Below are 19,217 nucleotides of genomic sequence, written 5' to 3' on the forward strand. Positions count from 1 at the left end.
TTTCACTCATTTCCCTCGCGGGCCCTTTAGTGGCCCGCAGTCCTAGTCACACCTCCTCTCAATGGAGTCTGCCTTCTCTCGGATCTTCTCGGCATGGATGTTGCCCTCAGACACCAGCTGGCGCCCAGCCTCCAGCAGCCCGCGGATCCGCTCCCCATTGGCGTCCATGGTGCTTATGAAATCTTCCAGTTTTTTTATGGTGGCATCAGCAGCCTGGAGTGTCCCTGGCAACTCCGTGTGAGATAGCACATATTCCTGCGTGGGACGGGAGGTCGTGAGCTCACCTCTTAAAGTAGGATTCCGCTCTTAGACATGGCGGCCAACCAGTGAGGGATGGGGTCAACCCTCGGGCTCGGAAGATGGAGGAGATGGTGCCAGGATTATGTCGAGTTTCAGAAAGTTGTAAGGGTCCTGGGCTGGAGAACCTTTAACGGTCCAAATGCCATTCCATCTTATTTCTAGCTACTCATTCAATTTCTTTAACATTTATGTGGCAAGCCAGTTTATGTCAGTTTTGGTAAGCCATATTTACATCTTTTTTCACTTTTTTATTTTTCTAACATGTTCTTCCTGCCCATCCTGTTTCCTGAACTGCTTCACCTGCTGCCATCCCCCCAGTCACCCCTCTCCCTCACATGCCCCCTGCTCCCCCTTCTTCCTGACCGTGCACCCCAGCTCTCACCTGGCTGCTGAGCACGCCCTCAGCCTGGCGGGCATCCCGCAGGAAGCCCTGGAAGCCGTGGGCCTGAGCCAGGCGGCCCTGCCGGCTCTCCCACATGCGGCCCAGCTCCTCCCAGCCAGTTCCCAGGGCTTCGAGCCGCTGCCGGAGGAAGAGGCACTGCGGGTCGGACTGGTCGCGGGTCACCTCCTCGCCCAAGGCCCGCAGCCGGCTATACTCGCTCTGGGCCCGCTCCACTTCTCCCCGCAGGCCCGCGTGCTGGGCCAGGAGGGCCTCTGCCTCAGGCAGGGTGGCCGGCCCTTCTTCAGAGGCCACGGCAGTCTGCGTGCGGCCTAGCCACGCCTGGAAGTCATCCAAGCTGCGCAGGAAGTCCTGTAGTCGCCGGGCCTCCCCCAGAGACTCCTCTCGACGTCTCATGGTGGCCCTGAGGTCTTCCCAGCCAGCCTGCACCTCTCCAAGCCGGGCATTGATGGCAGAGGCTTGGGCAGGGTGGCCAGCAGCCAGGGCATTGGCCTCTCGAGTCAGTTCACCCACCCGGGCGGCGATGGCCTCCAGGTCCCGCTCGGTGCCGGCCAGCTTGCGCTGCAGAGCCAGTACCCCAGCCAGGTCATTGCCCAGGCCTTGGGTGGACTCGATGACCTTGGTCTTTTCTCTCATCCAGGCCTGGGTCTCCGTGCACTCCAGGTGGTAGTTCTGGATGCTCAGGGCTGACGTCAGAGCTGCCTTCTTGCCATCAGCCAGGGACCGAAACTGCTGCCACCTGAGCGAAGGGAGAGTCTTACGTCTGGAGTGGCTCAGTTTCCCCTCCCTGTCCAGGTAAATCTGGAAGATTCTTCCCTGCCTCTCTCTCCCTTGATACATCACACCATCTGTTCCATCCTCTGGCCTCTGACCTGACTGCGTCCTCTGTGGGCCCCAGCCTCTTCACACGGCCTTGACCCTCTGACCCCCTTTCATCTCGCTCGTTACTCCCCTCCCCCAACACCTGCCAGACCACCTTCTGCCTCATCCTTCACCTCCATTCCACGCCCTGCAGAATTCTACCTGTGGTTGAGCTGCTTCTGGGTATTGACAATACTGTCCTTGCCCGGGGGGTCGGCCTTCAGCAACTGCTCAGCGATGTCATTCACGGCAGTGATTCGCGCTGCGAGGGCGTTCATTTCAGGCTCCAGGGTCTCAAACCTGAGGGGTCGACAGAGCCGGATGTCGTTGGCGGAAGGTGATGACACTCCGGCCACCCTTCCCAGATGCCTGTGAGAATTCCTCTCTGCCAATGTGAAGCTTATTCATAGGAGCTTCTGCATCTCTTATCTACAAAGCTCTATAGTATCTGTGAGTCAGGGGATATACCAACCCCCACAAACAAGTACAAAAACTATCATCTCTAGAGTGACTAAAAAAACAAACCAACCTGTGAATGTTAAAGGTCAGGAACAACGGCACAAGTTAACTAATCCTGGCACAGGGCCCCACCCTTTATCAGAACTTCCTTTATTACTCCAGGCCTTACCCCTTAGCTGCCTGCCTGAGCCCCATCATACTAGCATGTGTTAAAATTGAACTGATAACCAAAGATATTTAAACAGTAAAAATGTGAAGCATTAACTTCTCTCAGGGACATATTTACATTCTCGCAGATCAGAGTCTGCACACATTTTATGTGGAGGGCCACAGAATAAATAGTCCGGGCTTTATGGACCACATGGTTTTTGTCACAAGTATTCAGATCTGCTATCTTAGTGCACAAGCAGTCATACGTAGATGAATAAGTGTGGCTCTCTTCCAATAAAGCTTTATTTACAAAAACAGGCTGCAGGCTGGATTTGGCCCAAGAGCTGTAGTTTGCCAGCCGTTGTCATGGGGTATCCTAAAAACTAAAAACTAAAAAAAAAAGCCCTGGCCGGTTGGCTCAGTGGTAGAGTGTTGGCCTGGCGTGCAGAAGTCCCAGGTTCGATTCCCGGCCAGGGCACACAGGAGAAGCACCCATCTGCTTCTCCACCCCTCCCCCTCTCCTTCCTCTCTGTCTCTCTCTTCCCCTCCCGCAGCGAGGCTCCATTGGAGCAAAGATGGCCCGGGCGCTGGGGATGGCTCCTTGGCCTCTGCCCCAGGTGCTAGAGTGGCTTTGGTTGCGACCCGGAGGGGCAGAGCATTGTCCCCTGGTGGGTGTGCCAGGTGGATCCCAGTCGGGCGTATGCGGGAGTCTGTCTGACTGTCTCTCCCCGTTTCCAGCTTCAGAAAAATACAAAAAAAAAAAAAATCTTTAAAAACCGCTAGGAAATTGACTATAGACTGAGCAGTAGATGATAGTAAGAAATTGCTAATTTTAGCCCTGGCCTGTTGGCTCAGGATTTGAGTCCCAGTCAGAGCACACAGAAGAAGCAACCATCTGCTTCTCTTCCTTTCCCCCTTCCCTTTCTCTCTCTTTCTCCTCTCTTCCCCTTCTGCAGCCATAGCTTGATTGGTTTGAGGGCATTGGTCCTAGGCACTGAGGATGGCTCTGTGGAGCCTCTGCCTTAGGTGCTAAAAATAGCTTGGTTGCGAGCATGGCCCCAGATGGGCAGAGCATCCGCTCCAGATGGGGGGTGCTGGGTGGATCCCAGTTGGGGCACATGTAGGAGTCTATCTCCCCTCCTCTCACTTGGAAAGAAAAAAAGAAATTGCTAATTTTGTTCTATGTAATAATGGCATTTTGGTTCTGTAAGAAATATATTCTTTCTACATGACTTTAATATTCTGGAAATAAAGCTACTTCACGAGAGGTCAATCAGTGCTTCTGTCTAAAAGCCTTAGCTTTTTAAGTCCACACACACAATTAAAAAGTTTTACTAAAAGAAAATTTGACTATATTTAAGAATATTTCCTCATATTTTTTAAAGGACGCATCCTGGCCCTGGCCGGTTGGCTCAGCGGTAGAGCGTCGGCCTAGCGTGCGGAGGATCCGGGTTCGATTCCCGGCCAGGGCACACAGGAGAAGCGCCCATTTGCTTCTCCACCCCTCCGCCGCGCCTTCCTCTCTGTCTCTCTCTTCCCCTCCCGCAGCCAAGCTCCATTGGAGCAAAGATGGCCCGGGCGCTAGGGATGGCTCTGTGGCCTCTGCCTCAGGCGCTAGAGTGGCTCTGGTCGCAACATGGCGACGCCCAGGATGGGCAGAGTATCGCCCCCTGGTGGGCAGAGCATCGCCCCTGGTGGGCGTGCCGGGTGGATCCCGGTCGGGCGCATGCGGGAGTCTGTCTGACTGTCTCTCCCTGTTTCCAGCTTCAGAAAAATGAAAAAAAAAAAAAAAAAAAAGGACGCATCCTGGAGAATGTGGAAATGAAATGACAGATAATATTGGGGGTTGACTTCTGAAAAGGAAAATGAATCAAATAGAGCATGATAGTGACAATTAATTGAACTTGGGTGGTGGATATAGAAGTTTGTTGTATAATGTTTTCTATTTTTGAGTATGTTTGGCATTTTTCATTAAAAGAAAAAAAAAAGACTCAAAGCCATGTAGCAAGACAAGCAGTTGACAGCGGGACGTGCCACCCCAGCTTCCAGTGCAGTTGCTGAGGGAGCCTGCAGGGTGCGTACCTCTGCTGCACGACCTCCAGGTCCTCCAGGCGCTCAGGCAGGGTGAGCCCGTTGAGCCACTGCTCTTTCTCCTCCACCCACAGCCCGCAGGCCCCGGCCTCACTGAGCATGGTGTAGCGCGCCAGGGCCGCCTCCAGGGCCCGCGCTCGCCCGCCCGCCCGGGCCTGCAGCTCCTCGTAGTGCCGCTCCAGGGTGGGCACCCTGCCCTGCACCTCGGGTGTGCGGTTCAGCACGGGAGGCAGGGCTGCCGCCTGTTCCCGCAGGGCGTCCAGGGTTGGCCGGTGGCCTCGGATCTCCTCCTCCAGGGCCCGATGCTGCCGGGCCAGGGCCTGCGTGGAGAACTCGTCATGCCCCAGTTCAGGGCTGGACACCAGGCGCAGGGCGTCCACCAGCCAGGCCTCCATGTCGTTGGCGTCTGCCTGGAACTGGTAGAGGCTGGCGGCCTGGGCAAGCCTCTGGGCGCGCTCCTCCGCCAGGGCCTCCAGACGCTCCCACTGCGCTTGGAGCTCCGCTGCCCTGGCGGCCGCCTGGCCTGCCCCCGGGTGGCCCTCGGCAACCAGCTGCTGGCCTTGCTCCAGGGTGAGCTTCAGGGGCCCCTGCCGGCCGCTCATCTCGCCTCGCAGGGCTGCGTGCTTGTGGAGCAGGCGGAGGACGCCGGTCAGGTCCCGGCCAGTGTCGGCGGAGGCCAGCAGGTGCTGCTGCTCCCGCACCCAGGCCTCGGCCTCGCCCACCTCCCAGAGGAAACGCCAGAGGCGCCGGGACTCCTCCAGACGGGCCCGCCTGGCCGCTGCCAGCTCGCACAGAGCCTCGTAGCTCTGCTCCAGGGTGGCCACCCGCTCTGACACCAGCTGCGGGTCACATGGTTTGTACTCTGAAAAAGTCATGGTAGAGGGTCCCGAGCTACAACCCAGCCCTCCTGCTGCCGCCACATTCGTCCCTGGTTACAAATCCCTGCACCCTCCTCTCCTCCCCGGCCCTCCACTTCTGTCACCTGCCACCCTCCCATCATCCTTCCTGCCAGATCTTCCCAGTCTTGTTCTCAAATGCTTCAGTGCTTAGTTCTCCTCCCTAGCCCCTCCCCTTTCCAGTTTCTTCCCCCAGTTCTCACCTTTTCCCGGGTCACAGAAGCGCAGGGCGGAGGCACTGACAGCCCGCACCCTCTCAGCTTGCACAGCGATGTCGGCTTCTACCAGCTCATGTAGCTGCAGCAGGTCCTCCACGCCAGCCAGGTGCTTGCCCAGGTCCTGGGACTGGAGCCGGCCCTGCCAGGCACAGGTGGCATGCCAATGCCCCTCTGAGAGCAGCCCAGCTCCTCGCTGCCAAGCCTCTTTCAGCTCTACAACACACCTGTGCTAACCTCGCTCCCTTCTCCGGAACCAACCGCACCTCCCGACCTCTCCGGGTGGCTCGGTGTCACACCCAGGTGAACATGAACACATCTTCTCTCGTCTGTGGGTCCTCACTCACACACCCAGTGATATCCCCGTTCTGTCCCGGCTCCCCAGCCTCTTTGTACTCAACTCTCCTCCTGTGGAAAAACCATCTTAACTAAATCCTGCTCCAGGAATCTTGGAGGACTCATTTTCTCGGCCCCAGAATTACTGCCTCCTATTGTCATGGCTTGGTCCCCAGCACCGCAGCAATCCTCAGCATCTTTCCAGACCCATCCTTATCTTCACCTGTTGCCTAGACCAGTTGTTTTCAGCGGCCAGTCCTCGGACAGGTGCTGTCCACCAGAAATTTTGTGCTGGCCTGCAGAAGTTAACCACCCTGATGTGACCCTAAAATGTCCATACACCATCAGGATGGTTAACTCTTCTCGTGGACCAGCACGAAACTTCTGGTGGACCAGCACTGGTCCACAGACCGGTGGTTGAAAGACACTGGCCTAGATCACAGCAATCTAACCAGTCTCGGCTCCCACTCTGGCTGTCCACAGCCCTTCTTCACGTATTAGTCAAAATGATCTTTCTCAAAAACATAAGGTAGAATCACATCTCTCCCTTTTTCTAAACCTTCTGATCACTTTCGAGGCTCTGTTATTTTGAATAAAATCCAAACTTCTGCCTGACCAGGTGATGACGCAGTGGATAGAGCCTTGGCCTGGGATGCTGAGGACCCAGGTTCAAAACCCCGAGGTCACCAGCTTGAGTGTGGGCTCCCCAGCTTGAGCGTGGGCTCACAAGCTTGACTGTGTGGTTGCCAGCTTGATCATGAAATCATAGACATGACCTATGGTTGCTAGCTTGAATCTCCCCCTCCCCCCATCAAGGCACGTATGAGAAAGCAATCAATGAGCAACTAAGGTGCTGCAGCTATGCGTTGATGCTTCTCATCCCTCTGTCTCTAGCTAACCCCCCCAAAAAAAACCCAATCCCCCAAAAAAACCCAAACCAAACTCCTTGACCAGCTTTGGAAGGCCCTAAGTGAGCTGGCCACTGCCTCCCTTATCCCTTACAGTCCCACTGGCCTCCCTCTCATGCTAAATATGCCATGACTGGCCCGTGGCCTTCTGCCTGGAACGTCCTCTCCTCCGCTCTCCTTATGTGGCTCCTTGCGTTATCCTGCACTTAGCTAAAACGGCATTTTCTCAGCGAGGCCTTCCAGACCACGCCACCACACAGCCCTTTCCAGTTTCCTCAGAGGTTTCATATCCACCTGCTATTTTGTTTGTTGATAGGTCTGTGGTTCTATCATCGGTCTCCTCTCACTGGAACGTGAACCCATGAAGACAGGGTACCTGTGTGCTCTGTCCATCTGAACCGAGAACAGGGCCCTGCTCTGGGTCATCCGCTATGAAGATCCACTGAGCAAGGGAGTGGCTGTACCCCCAATTCCACCCCCCATAATCCTGGCCACCGGAACCCCACCCCATGCATCCCGCTGCTACCTTCATCTCTTCCATCCAGTCCATGAGGTAGAGCAGGTCCTGAAACACCTTCTGCAGTTCCAGGTTGATGAGGAGCCGCTCCCGCCGGGCGGCCACCATCTGCCGCAGGAAGTCCCAGAGCCGTGCCACGTTGTGCTGCCGAGCCGCGATGCGCTTGATGTCATGGTAGTGCTCGGCGGCCAGCTCAGCAGCCACAGCATCCACAGCCTGCACCCGGCCGCTGTAAGCCACGATGTCTGTCTCGATGGCCTCGTGCTTCCGCACCGCTGCCTCCACTGCTGCCAGCTCCAGCCCAAAGTTGTCCTGGGCCAGGGGGGAAGGGAGGGAGGGTTGGGAGCTCAGGGGCACTATCTCTGCTCACCCTGCTGCCCTCTGGGGCACTCCTGCTGCAAGATGCCAACCCCGTGAGGTGTCTCTCAGTTTCCTCTCTAGCCCATCTTGTCCTGTCTCGCCAACCCTTATATCCCGTTCAAGACTTTGGCCCCTGGATCCTGGGATTCTTGGTCTCTTTATCTGTGTGATGGATTTCTCATTTCATTAGCTCCCCACATCGCAGAGCTTCTTATCCTCCACTTTCTCTCCCCCCTTCCCCCTACCAGCCCGGAAAGGCCAAGAGCCCCCCACCCCCACCCAGGAGTTCTACCTGGGACACGAGGCGCTGGTTCTCGCTCAGCCAGGTCTCCCGCATGGCGGCCTTGCGGTCGAAGCGGGCGGCCAGCTGCTCCAGCTTCTCCTGGCGGATCAGCTCGGTGCGCAGGGCCAGCTCGCGTTCGTGCTCGGCTTTCTCCAGCCGCTCCCAGGCCTGTGGGGTGGGGACAGGGCTCAGGAAGTGAGGGGAGGGAGGGTTGCCAGGGTACATGGTGAGTCCCAGAGAAGCTTGCTCCAGTGGGTCAGTGGAATGCAGTCAGTGAGCTGCCTGCGCCTGCAGGTGTGAGGAGCGGGCAGCGGCTGGAGCGCTAAGGAGCCACAGGAAGACGGCACCTGCTTCGGGACCAGGACCGGGCAGGGACCAGAGGGGGATGGAACAATGGAAACCACTGGGTTTGTTCGTGGTGGGGGGGCTTTTATTATTCATCAGGCTGAACAAGATGAGGGATTGGGGTATGATTTCCTCACGTGAACTCACATGGAGAGAGAGAGGGAGAAGGAGGGGGAATGTGCAGGATGCGTGAAAGAATGTGTGAGTCACATCTGCACCGGGGAGGGGCGCGGCTATCTGGAACCAGTGTTCCAGCTGGGGACGTGGGGGCTGGTGCAAGGCTGGGACGCCTGGGGGACAGGAAGGGGAGGCGGGGGACCTTGTTGATGTCGGAGATAAGCCGGCCCTCACGGGGTGTGTAGACCTTCTGGTTGTTGGCCCGCAGCTTGCTCTGGATGGTGAAGAGCAGCACTTCCAAGTTCCCTTTCTCCGTGAACCTGAGGCACAGAGCAGGAAGGGGTCAGCGTCACAGGCCACTAGGGGTACAGGGACTCTACTCTTCGAAATAAAGTGTCCTGCGTTGCTTTTTTTTCTCTTAAAAGCAATACACGAAAGCCAGAAATACTGGCAAATCAAAAGAATATGATTTAAAACTGAAAATCACACAGAAATGGCCCATAACCCCCTGGCATGCATGTGCTTAATATTTGTTCTACATGGATGGGCTCGGACCACGCTGTGGCCAACATTTGTCCGGGACTCTCCCACTGGGGGCCAGGCCCTGTTCTCAGGAATTTATGTGCATTAACTTGCTTAGTTCTCACTGCTAGCTATATCCTCTTATTACCCCCATTTTCCAGATGAGAAAACTGAGGCACAGAGAGGATAACAACTCTCAACCGCTAAGTGGAAGGGCTAGGATTTGAACCTGGACACTTTTACTTACTTATTTTTTTAGAGAGAGAGACAGACAGACAGTGACAGACAGAAAGGGAGAGAGATGAGAAGTATCAACTCTTAATTGTGGCACTTTAGTTGTTCATTGATTGCTTCTCTTATGTGCCTTGACTGAGGGGCTCCAGTAGAGCAAGTGACCCCTTGCTCAAGCCAGAGACCTTGGAGTCAAGACAGCAACCTTGGGCTTCAAGCCAGCGACCTTTGGGCTCAAGCCAAAAACCATGGGGTCATGTCTATGATCCCATGCTTAAGCTGGTGACCCCGTGCTCAAGCCAGATAAGCCCTCGCTCAAGCCAGCCACCTTGGGGTCTCAAACCTGTGTCCTCAGCATCCCAGGCCGATGGCTCTATCCACCGCGCCACCGCCTGGTCAGGTGAACCTTGACACTTTGAACTCCGCTATTCACAAATAACTTTTATAAACTGCTCCCACACTTGTTATAAACATCTTTTCATGTCAATAAACACATCTCTTTAACAGTATTGTCAGTGACTTTCCTATGACTCAATTTTCTTTCACAAAGATCACACTAGTGAACACCCTTGAAACTACATCTTTACTCAAGAGGACTTTCTGGGTCAAATCATTCCCTGAAATGTGTAGGAATAGATATTTTCCGGATTAATATTAGTTGTGGAACTGAAACATACTAACTCCAAAAGAGCTCAGTAACAGAAAAACAGACATTTTAGTATATGCCGTATAGAACTGCCTAACAGCAGCTCCACACTTGAAAACAGTTCATTGCTAAAATAGATAAACGATAAGGAACCTTTGCAACATGCAAGCTACCAGCCACACTCCTGTGTTCCCTGCCAGGTCCCGACTCCCTCACCCAGTCCCTAAGGTGGGACTGGGTTGCCGTGACCCTGACCAGTATCAGAGTGGATTGCACAGACTCTATATATATATTAGCAATCATTTCCAAAGCACACCTTTTTTTTTTTTTCTTTTTTTTAAACAGATAATCATTTTAAGAACTGATCTGGGAACTGCTTCTGGTGCTGTGAGCGGAGGGAAATGAGCCTCTGTGCATTGGCGCCCTGCCAAACCTCCCTCCCAAGAGGCTGCTCGCCCAGACGCGTGCTTTCTCTCATTGAGCATAGCTCAGGGTGGGCCCGCTGCGGCAGGGTGCGTGGCCCAGGGGCACCTACTTGGGTGGCTTCTCCACGGTGCGGTAGGAATTGAAGGACTGTAGCTGGTTCTGGACCCCGCTCAGGGAGTTGGCCAGCTGCCGGTCATTGAGGGTCACGATTGTTTGCTCGATCCACTGTAGCAGCTCTGAGGCTAGGGACTCGTACTTCTCAACCAGGCGCTCTGCCTCCATGGCATGGTCCAGCACCTGTGAGACAGCGACGTGGGGCCCTGAAGCTCCATCCTGCTCCTGCTTGAGGGCAGGAAGACCCTGAGGCCAGGCCTCCCCTGGCCTTTCTGCTTACGGCCCCATGGTGGACAGTACCTTTCCAATCCTTTTGCCTTCCACGGCCAGGGCCTTCATCTTGGAGAAATAGTGATAGTAAGTAGCCACATAGGTAATGATCGATTTTTCATCTGGTTGGTCCACATTCACATCTGAGGAAAAAGAGCACTCGGGTTGGGCAGAGAGTCGACACCTGCCTCCCAGAAGTACACCCACAACTCGAATCTCTTACCCTATACCCGGGGCCGTGCTAGCCCTCCGAGGCTGACATCATTCCAGCTCCCTTCAGAGCAAAACGACAAACCATATGGACTAAAAGGGCAAGAAGAGCTAACATTTTTTTCCCCCTCCTAGAAACAAGCAGAGTACAAAACCCAGAAGCCCAAGGAGGCTTTCAACAGCGTTCCCAATGGAGACCAAATTTAGCTGTTTGGAGGAAGACAAGGAAAGAAACAGTTTTCCCACTTGGGGATGGATCGTGTCTTCCGGGCTGGAAGGATGTGTAGGAAGTCAGGAGATTCGAGGCAGCAAGACAGAAGGTATGAACAAAGCCTCCTGCATCCGGGATGTTCTAGGAAGGTCCCAATTAGCCCCGGCAGCAGGGTTCAGAGTCCAGTTCTCGTGGCCATCTTGGGGCACGGTCAAGGCTCTTTCTGACCTCAATCCCAAAGTTCAGCCATGGGCCTCAGAAGGTGTGCTTCAAGTCAAATCAGCTCCCACCACAAGGACCAAAGCTGACTATGACTTGAAATCCCGGGGTTGTCTTAATTAGGCCAGACTGTAATCTTCCTAAAGGGAAGACTGTGGGACCAGAAGCCCTCCTGACTACCTCTGAAAAGCTGCAGGCATGCAGGAGCCATGGGAATGGTCTCAGAAAGTCACAGGATGCTTACCTTTGCTTGAATATTCTTTATCCTAGCTGTGCTTTTCAAATAGTCTACAAAGAACCTTGTATTTGGCCAACTTCCATTGCTAGTTATCTGATGTTTGCCATTCTGGACTAAGAGGGCATAGGACATAGGACTACGGACAGGCGATGGAAAACAGGCAGAAAATAACCAAGACCCAAATCTTCCTGGTGACCTTAAAAGGGAGTGTTTCCAGCAGGGAAGTTGCTGGGCCCTCCTCTCCTCCCCTCTTCTGGATGCACCAGGATTGCTTGCTCTCTGCTCTCCAGAAAGGTGGCTGAGGAAACAGACTCTAGAGCCCTGATACCTGAATTTGAATCTGTGCTCCACCAGCTGTACGACCTTGGGAAAAGTCACTTAACCTTGACAGGCCCCTGGTGTTGTAAAGTGACTGAGGCTGAGCAAGGTGTATGGGTTAGAGACCCATTTGTTAACTTCCCAAAGGTCCTGGACTGGCCCAGTATTCTTTTGTTCTGGGCTTTAGGACCGGCAACAAGGGAGTGTTCTATGGGGATTGGCAGGGCACTAAGATTCTTGCTTCCCTGAGACGCCATATGTGGACAGCTATTCCCTCCTTTGCTTCCCGACTCATTGGGTATTACACAGAAACAAAAATTTTCTAAGTAGAGGTTACAGGAAGCATACAAAATACAAAGAAATAGCATTTACTTATACTAACAGTTTTTCAATTTCCTAGCACCTTATCACACCAGCTTCTATTATCTGAAGATAATAACGATGCAGATGTCAAAGGGCGTGTTAGGAGGATTAACTTAATTAAAGCATGTGAAGTGCAGTGCCAGGTACAAAATAAGAGCCCAGTGGCCATTGCCAGTCTCATCAGCGTCAAGATCAGAAGCACAGGGGCCAATCAACGGGGCCCACTGACCGCGGCCTCAGCAGTGCTCTGGAGAGTCCTCCAAGTCATGTAGCTTTAACTTAGAACCCCGAACATTTTGGAACAATGGCCCTTAGAGACCACGGAGACCAATCTTCTCAATCTGAACTGAGTCACAGAGAGGCCACGTGATGGGATCCAGGTCACAGAGCTGCTCCGCGGTGGGGCTGGGGCAGAACTTCGTCCCACAGCTCTTTCTGCTACAGGGCTCCCTTTCTTCCTACAGCTTTTAAGTTTTGTTGTTGTTGTTTTTTAATTGAGATATCATTTTTACACCATAAAACTTCACCTTTCTAAAGCACACTCTTCGGTGGGTGTTTTTAGTATATTCACAAGGTTGTGTAGCCATCACCGCTATCTAATTCCGGAACACATTTGTCACTTCCCAAAGAAACCCCATCTGTCTCTATCCGGCAGCCGCGTGTCTGCACGGCTCTGCCCACCTTCAGGATCCAGCAGCTTCGTCAGCCCCAGCTCCTTCTCGGCCAGATTGAACGCATTCTGGAGATTGTAGTGTGCGTTACACTTCTTCAGGGACTCAAAATCCAGCAGGTCTGGCCTGGGACGGAGGGAACACAGAAATATCAAAACCACCTAATATGCCTGACCTGGGTGGCGCAGTGGATAAAACATTGACCTGTTAATGCTGAGGTCGCCGGTTCAAAACCCTGGGCTTGCCCAGTCAAGGCACATATGGGAGTTGATGCTTCCTGCTCCTCCCCCCTTCTCTCTCTCCCCTCTCTCCAAAAATGAATAAATAAAAATCTAAAAAAAAAACCACCCCAAAACACCTAATATCCTAAGGAGGGAAAAGAAAGCCGCTCCTTTCTGTGTCCTGAGCCACCAAGTCCACGGTGTCCAGAACCATGCACCTCAGACCCACACCCATTGCCCCCACACCCCTCGCTTCCCATCACAGGCCCTCTTTATAACACTGCGCCCTGCACATCCTGGCTCTTCTCCCAATGTTCATTCCTCGGGATTGGCTGTGGAGCCCATGTGTCGCCCCCTGCGTGCGTGCATGCCCTGGGGTCAGCGACCCTCCCCAGCTGCTCGGCGGCCCGCTCACTCCGGCTTCTCACCGGTGTTTATGGACAATGGCATTGAAGGCCAGCCCATCTCTCCAGCTGGTGGTGAAGTTGTGCACATTGACGTTGGGATATCTACCAACAGAGGGGGGGAAAGGCAGTGAGTCAGCCCACGCCCTGGTCCTTGGCTTGAGGGCGGGTCCCGGATTCCAGCCCTCCCTTACCACACAGCCTCAGTGCGTCCACTACCCACCCCCCCACCCCGCCCTGGGCGCCCTGGGCAGCCTCACCCGGCGGTCTTCATCTGGCACCACAGCAGCAGGGCGTCCTTGGCAGACTTCTTCTCCTTGTTGTCCTCCGTTTCCACGCTGATGTCCTGAATCTAAGAGGGAAGGAAGGCACACCTTGACTCCCCGAACAGGGACTCCTGGAGTTACTGGAGATGCTCAGAGATACATGGCAAGAAACACCTCCTCGGAAGCCTGTGACGGGGGAGCAGGGACAGAGCCTGGGGACCTTTCCTCCTGTGCTAGTGACCACACCACATCAGGTCAAAGGGACCTGAGGCTGCAGGGTGGGGTAGGGCCTCAGAACAGTGGAAATGCCTTGGAGCGAAAGCTGCAGGCTCCTCCAGGGGTGGGGGAGCGGCAGGCGGGCAAGGGAACGTTTTCTGAGAGCTGGGCTGCAGAGGTGACATGGACGGAGCTCTGCTTAGGGCTGGAAGAAGCAGAGGAAGTTATGTCCAGGGAGACCAGAAGAGTTGTGGTGGCATTAAGACATGGGACTGGCAATGCTCAGAGTGCAAGGGGTTCTGTTCTTTTGAGGGAGGCAAGCAGAGTTTGAGGCAGAGAAATGGGCCAGTGATCAGACTCCAAATGTGGTTGTAAAACTCTCAGTGGTGAAGAATGAGTGTGTGAAACTTTCAGTCCCTTTTGGACCAACATGTGGACCTATTGCCTGTGACTAGGACATAGACCAGGCCATAGGGACCTTGACACACTGGTCTCTACTCTGAATTATGAGGAGAGTCCCCTGATTGCGATACAAGGGTCTATACCCTCTATCGTGTACTGATCACACCATGGACGGGCCGTGACCGCTCACAGGGCAGCACTGAGGTGCTGAGCGCGGACCGGATGACACTGTGCCAGGTACCTGGAACCGAAGGATGATGGTCCAGACCAGCCCGAGGGTCAGACGGTGGTTTCCATCCACAATGTCATGGGAGCCCATATTCTCCAAGTGCACCTTCTGCTCCTTCAGGAACTGCAGGGCCTTGTCCACATTCTCCAGGCAGTGGATCCGCATGCGACCCTTCGTGGGCTTTGGCTGTCGAAGAACAGGGGGACACAAAGGCATGGGACCATGGGCCTCCTCCTTTTCCTTCCCTCCTACCTTCCCGAGGCTTTGCTTTGCACACCTTGCCCATGACCTCCCTCAGGAACACAGGCACTACCCCAGGGCTGGGCCCACGTCCACAGAGCCAAAGCTGAGGCTGCAGATGAGGCTTGGGCCAGATTAAGATTCCCAAGGGAATTAATTGCCCAGAGTGGGTGGGAAAAGCAATGTTTTCAATAGGGCCACTGTTCATGTCTCCGTGAAGCAATGCTCCTGTTTAATCCCTGCAGCAAAGCTTCTCGAGACAAAACCATCCTCTGAGCCGGGGACAACCACTGCGTTCTGCTCCGAGGTGTCACTCTTCTAAGGGGGGGGGGTCCCTGTGGCCTGTCCCCTGGACCACTGTTTCTCAGGCTCCCCCCTCCCTCGTGACCACAGCTCACCAGTATTTCTCCTGAGAGCACCTCGAGGAGTCTCAGGAGGTTACGCCCGTCCCGGAGGTCGCTGTACAGGTCTCCCACCCGGCATGTCACCCGGGCCAGGTGCGAGTTCACCCACTTGGTGAAGGTTTTCTTCTGCACGGCTTCTCGCTCATCTGTGGTGGCAACATGGGGTCATTTCTGTCCTCCAAGTATAATTGCTTCTAATCACCAATTGGTGGGATTGTGTGTGTGTGTGTGTGGGGGGGTGCCTGAGTGGCTAGAAGTGAGGTCTGGGGGTGGGGGAGAGGAAGGAATATCGCCGAGAGAAAAAATAGCTTAAAAAGCAGGGAAATAAAGAAATTGGAATGAGGTCCTGGCCAGGTAGCTCAGTGGATAAAGCATTATCCCTGTGCACCAAGGTCGTGGGTTTGATCCCCACTCAGGGCACATATGAGGAGCAGCCAATGAGTACACGACTAAATGGAACAGCTAAGTGGAACAACGAATTGATGCTTCTCTAGTTCTCTCTCTCTCTCCATCCCTTGCCCTCAAATCGACAGAAAAAATACTGGAATAAGCTCATACGTAAAGAGAAAAAAATGAGAACAAGAAGCAGGCTTTGAGGAGAAAGGATGAAAGAAATGAGAAGCAGTGGGACACAGAGAAGGGCTGGGGTCTGGGATCAGGGTGCTGCCATGTAACAGTGGTGAAGCTGTCACTTCACCTACCAGAGCCTCACTTTCCAGAGCGGCACACCCATGTCTAGTCCTGTCTTTCCCACCTCCAACCTCTATATCTGGGCTAAGAACTGCACGGGACAGCCCATCTGTACAATGGGCATAATACTTTCTACTTCCGCGGGTCACTGTGCTGATTAAACGGGACAAGTGTGTAAGATGCCTGGCACGAAACGGTGCCTCGATGCATTTCTCTTCCACAGGTGTGATCGCACAGCCCAAGGACAGCTTCTGGGGCCCGGCAGGCGGTATGGCTGCTCTCTGGTTTGTGGTGAACAAATGGGAGGGTGTGGACTTAAAATTACAGCAGCGGCTCTTCCAAGTGGCCATTAGAAGGATGTGACATTATAGAGACGGCAGGCCGCCTGAGCCAGCTTGCTCTCCTGGGATAATTTAAAGAAAAGACGGACTTTTCTGGGGCGGGGTCATTCAATGGGCCATGACAGATGCAGCCCCAGAACACCAACATTCCAGCGCTAAGAAGAAAAATAAGGTCTTAAAGTTGAGAGCAGGAAATGAGTGAGCCTAAGAAACATGGGGGGATGGGAGTCTGGCTGGGGTGGGGGGGGTGAGGGGGGGGACAGGGGGAGGTAGCCAGGCTGAGTAGGTGGCAATCATCTAAAAAAATGTAAAGAAATGTCCTGTTGCCTGGTCCCCAGGGAGGGCTACTTGCTGGGGGGACGCTCTTAGGTTTCACAGAAGAAGAAAAATTAAAAATGCCATCAATGACAAAGTGAGGGAACAGCTCAGGCCACTGGACCCTGCTTCGGTCACGAAGATTTCTGCCAGTGCTCTCCAGGGGAGCCCAGTGCAAGGATTCCCTCCAAGTGGCCAGGACCTGAAGAGTCCCTTGTTTCCCTCTCAGCACCAGCATCTCAGAAACCAAAAAGACTCATCCCTTAATCTCACATTCCTATGCACCTCACCCATAAAACAGCGGCACACCCATGTCTAGTCCTGTCTTTCCCACCTCCAACCTCTGTATCTGGGCTAAGAACTGCACGGAACGGCCAATGCTCTGCAGCCTGTGGAACCCAGGGTGCCTTTGGGTCGCCTTTCACGGTCCACAGACCGAGTAGGGATTTCTTGGACCACGGGCCATTACTGAATCCAGGGGGAATGTCCCGATGCCAGGTACACCGGGGTGAGGCCATTTTGGCACACAGGTTGAATAGGTGGAAATAGTGGCAGCTAGGAGGAAAATGTGCAAAGCCAAGCACCAGAGACAAAGTATAACTTCATAAGGCGCCCACAACATCCGACAACCCCCACCACGAAACACCGTGACTTCCAGAAATACACCAAAATACTGGTGCCAGATGAAATCATGCCTGCTCAGACTTATTCCCGAGCTCGTCTGCACCAACTCCCTTTAACACACTCCCCGGTTCCCACACACGCTGCCTCCTTACACACATTTACACACCCACTCAGAAACCCAGGGCAACACTAATGAGCCTGGGTCCCTTGGCATTCTGGCTCACTCCTGCTCTCTCCTTCCCCGAATATCCCAGCAGGCCTTCATCTTCAAACCCACTGACAGTGAATGTCTCGGTGAGGCTGTGCTGAAGGCCTCCCTCTTTGCTGACGCAGACACTGCTTTTCTCAGCCTCGCCCGCTGCCTCCATGGTCATTGCATTTGTGGGACACACAGGCTGCACCGCACCCAGCGGGGCCCTGCGGTCACACCCACTCACGCTCTCGCAGTCCCTTCCAGTGAGTGGGTCCCAGCCTCTCCCCTAGCTGTCAGCATCCATGTATTTTCTGGCCACTTGTAATTACCCCCCCCCTCCCAGCACACCGTCTCCCAACACCAATGGCTCAGACACAGCCAACGTCCCACTCCGTGTTCTCTGCCCTGGCTCCTGTCCCACGCCCCCAGGTCCCCTCTCTCAACTCCCGTCTGCCCAAGCAGCTCACCTTGAAGCTGTTTGAAGCGTCCATCCAGCACACTGGCGTACTGAGCCGGGTTGATGAAGGCAGCCGGTGAGAGCAGGAGGCCCCCAGGGTTCTGAGACCCCTCCACAGCCTCATAGTAAAACTCACCAGCCCCGTTCAGGCTGTGCCCGTGCACCCTGCTCACTCCATTCCCATTCATGGTGCCTGCTGCCTCCTACACGGCCTGGGGCCCACAGTCCATACTCTGCCTGCACAGGGGCAGGGCAGCGGGTTCTGCCTCCCCTGGAGCCTCGGATCCTAAGAGCCTGGGGTCCCAGTGGTGAGTGCTGGTGGTTCAAAGATGGTAGAAATTCAAGGAGTTGATAGAAGGAGTTATGAGATGTCTGGGCTCCTGAACTCCCAGACAAGTAGCAGGGCACACCTGGCTGTGGCGAGAGGAGACAGAGGCAGCTCCAGACAAACAGGTTGGACAGTGCCGGGGGAGGGGTGGGAGGCGGGGCCAGGCGGCTGGGGCAGGGCCAGGGCCCCGCCGCGTGAGGGCGGAGAAGGGAGGTGCGAGCCTCTTAGAGACCTGCCCATCAGGGCCCAAGTTGCCTAAGAGCACGGAAAAGCCAAGAGAGGGTTCCCCCAAACAAAGTCCTGCGTCCTGAAAGTTTGCAGGTGTGACAAGGATGGCCCCTCTCTGGGTGACTCTGGCAGGTCCCCCCCTTCAGGACCTGGGTTTTGAACCTCAGCTCAGACAGCAGAAAAGGAGAAATTGCTTACGTCCCCTTATCACTGAAATCCTTGTCCTTATCCCTCCCACTTGTTGGTCATCGTCATCTCCAGCCCCGCCCCTTCCCTAACGCTGGGCACTCCAGGCCCCCAGCCAGGCCATCCGGGCCCAGTACACCGACTACTGGGCAATCCACCAGATTCCCTTCCTGCCTCTCTCTGGGCTTCAGCTCTTGTCCCTACAGCCTCTCTCCCGTCTCCATTCATTCAGCACCTCTTTGGCCCCTACTAGTGCGAGGTACAGTGCCAGGCAAAGAGTCCCACACAGAGAGGCCTCTTCAGAGAGCCCCGCGTAGTGGTGGAGATCAACACTTATCGACAGCACGGTGTGCGCAGACATTGTGACAGCCCTAGGTAGCACATGTCATGTACACGCTGTACACACAGGCATCACGACAGGACTAGAGGCTACATGCATCCAAAGTCTGGGCACCGGGGAAACTTTTCCCCAAAGAGGTGACATTCTCCATAACCTCTATCTTCTGTCCTTCTGCCATCAATAGAAACACTGATAGGAGTATTTGACAAGCCAGCTTGAAGACCCAACCAGAAGGACAGAGAAGCCCAGGAACGAATAATAAGGGGTCCCCGAAGCTATGGCCACCACACGGGGGTCCTCCAACTGGTGCTGGGCTAGCTGTACAGAATTACGTATCTGGAGAGCATAGAAACCCTGATTTCTGGAGCATATGTCTAAAGATTCTAATTCAAGTGTCCAGGAAGGGACTTGGGAACCCGTACTTGTAAAAAACGTCCCTGGGTGATTCTGTTAAGA

General features: G+C 54.5%; 1 protein-coding gene across 3 annotated transcripts in view; it reads right to left on the bottom strand.

Moving 5' to 3' along the window:
* The window catches only part of SPTBN2 (spectrin beta, non-erythrocytic 2), a 42,137-nt gene that overhangs the window by 13,662 nt on the left and 9,258 nt on the right, over positions 1 to 19,217 (bottom strand). For 2 of the 3 annotated variants that reach the window (XM_066252156.1, XM_066252155.1), the window contains exons 3-17: positions 15,054 to 15,205; positions 14,428 to 14,601; positions 13,563 to 13,654; positions 13,327 to 13,407; positions 12,688 to 12,803; positions 10,478 to 10,590; positions 10,173 to 10,360; positions 8,441 to 8,558; positions 7,786 to 7,944; positions 7,143 to 7,445; positions 5,361 to 5,514; positions 4,253 to 5,123; positions 1,724 to 1,861; positions 683 to 1,439; positions 53 to 255 (exon numbers count right to left, since the gene is read on the bottom strand). In XM_066252156.1, the coding sequence (XP_066108253.1) occupies positions 53 to 255; positions 683 to 1,439; positions 1,724 to 1,861; positions 4,253 to 5,123; positions 5,361 to 5,514; positions 7,143 to 7,445; positions 7,786 to 7,944; positions 8,441 to 8,558; positions 10,173 to 10,360; positions 10,478 to 10,590; positions 12,688 to 12,803; positions 13,327 to 13,407; positions 13,563 to 13,654; positions 14,428 to 14,601; positions 15,054 to 15,205 (3,619 nt within the window). Of the gene's footprint in view, positions 1 to 52; positions 256 to 682; positions 1,440 to 1,723; positions 1,862 to 4,252; positions 5,124 to 5,360; positions 5,515 to 7,142; positions 7,446 to 7,785; positions 7,945 to 8,440; positions 8,559 to 10,172; positions 10,361 to 10,477; positions 10,591 to 12,687; positions 12,804 to 13,326; positions 13,408 to 13,562; positions 13,655 to 14,427; positions 14,602 to 15,053; positions 15,206 to 17,689; positions 18,119 to 19,217 lie in introns of those variants that run through there. The other variant, XM_066252154.1, reaches the window with a different exon arrangement.

This window comes from Saccopteryx bilineata, chromosome 1 (assembly GCF_036850765.1).
Source record: "Saccopteryx bilineata isolate mSacBil1 chromosome 1, mSacBil1_pri_phased_curated, whole genome shotgun sequence".
Lineage (NCBI taxonomy): Eukaryota > Metazoa > Chordata > Mammalia > Chiroptera > Emballonuridae > Saccopteryx > Saccopteryx bilineata.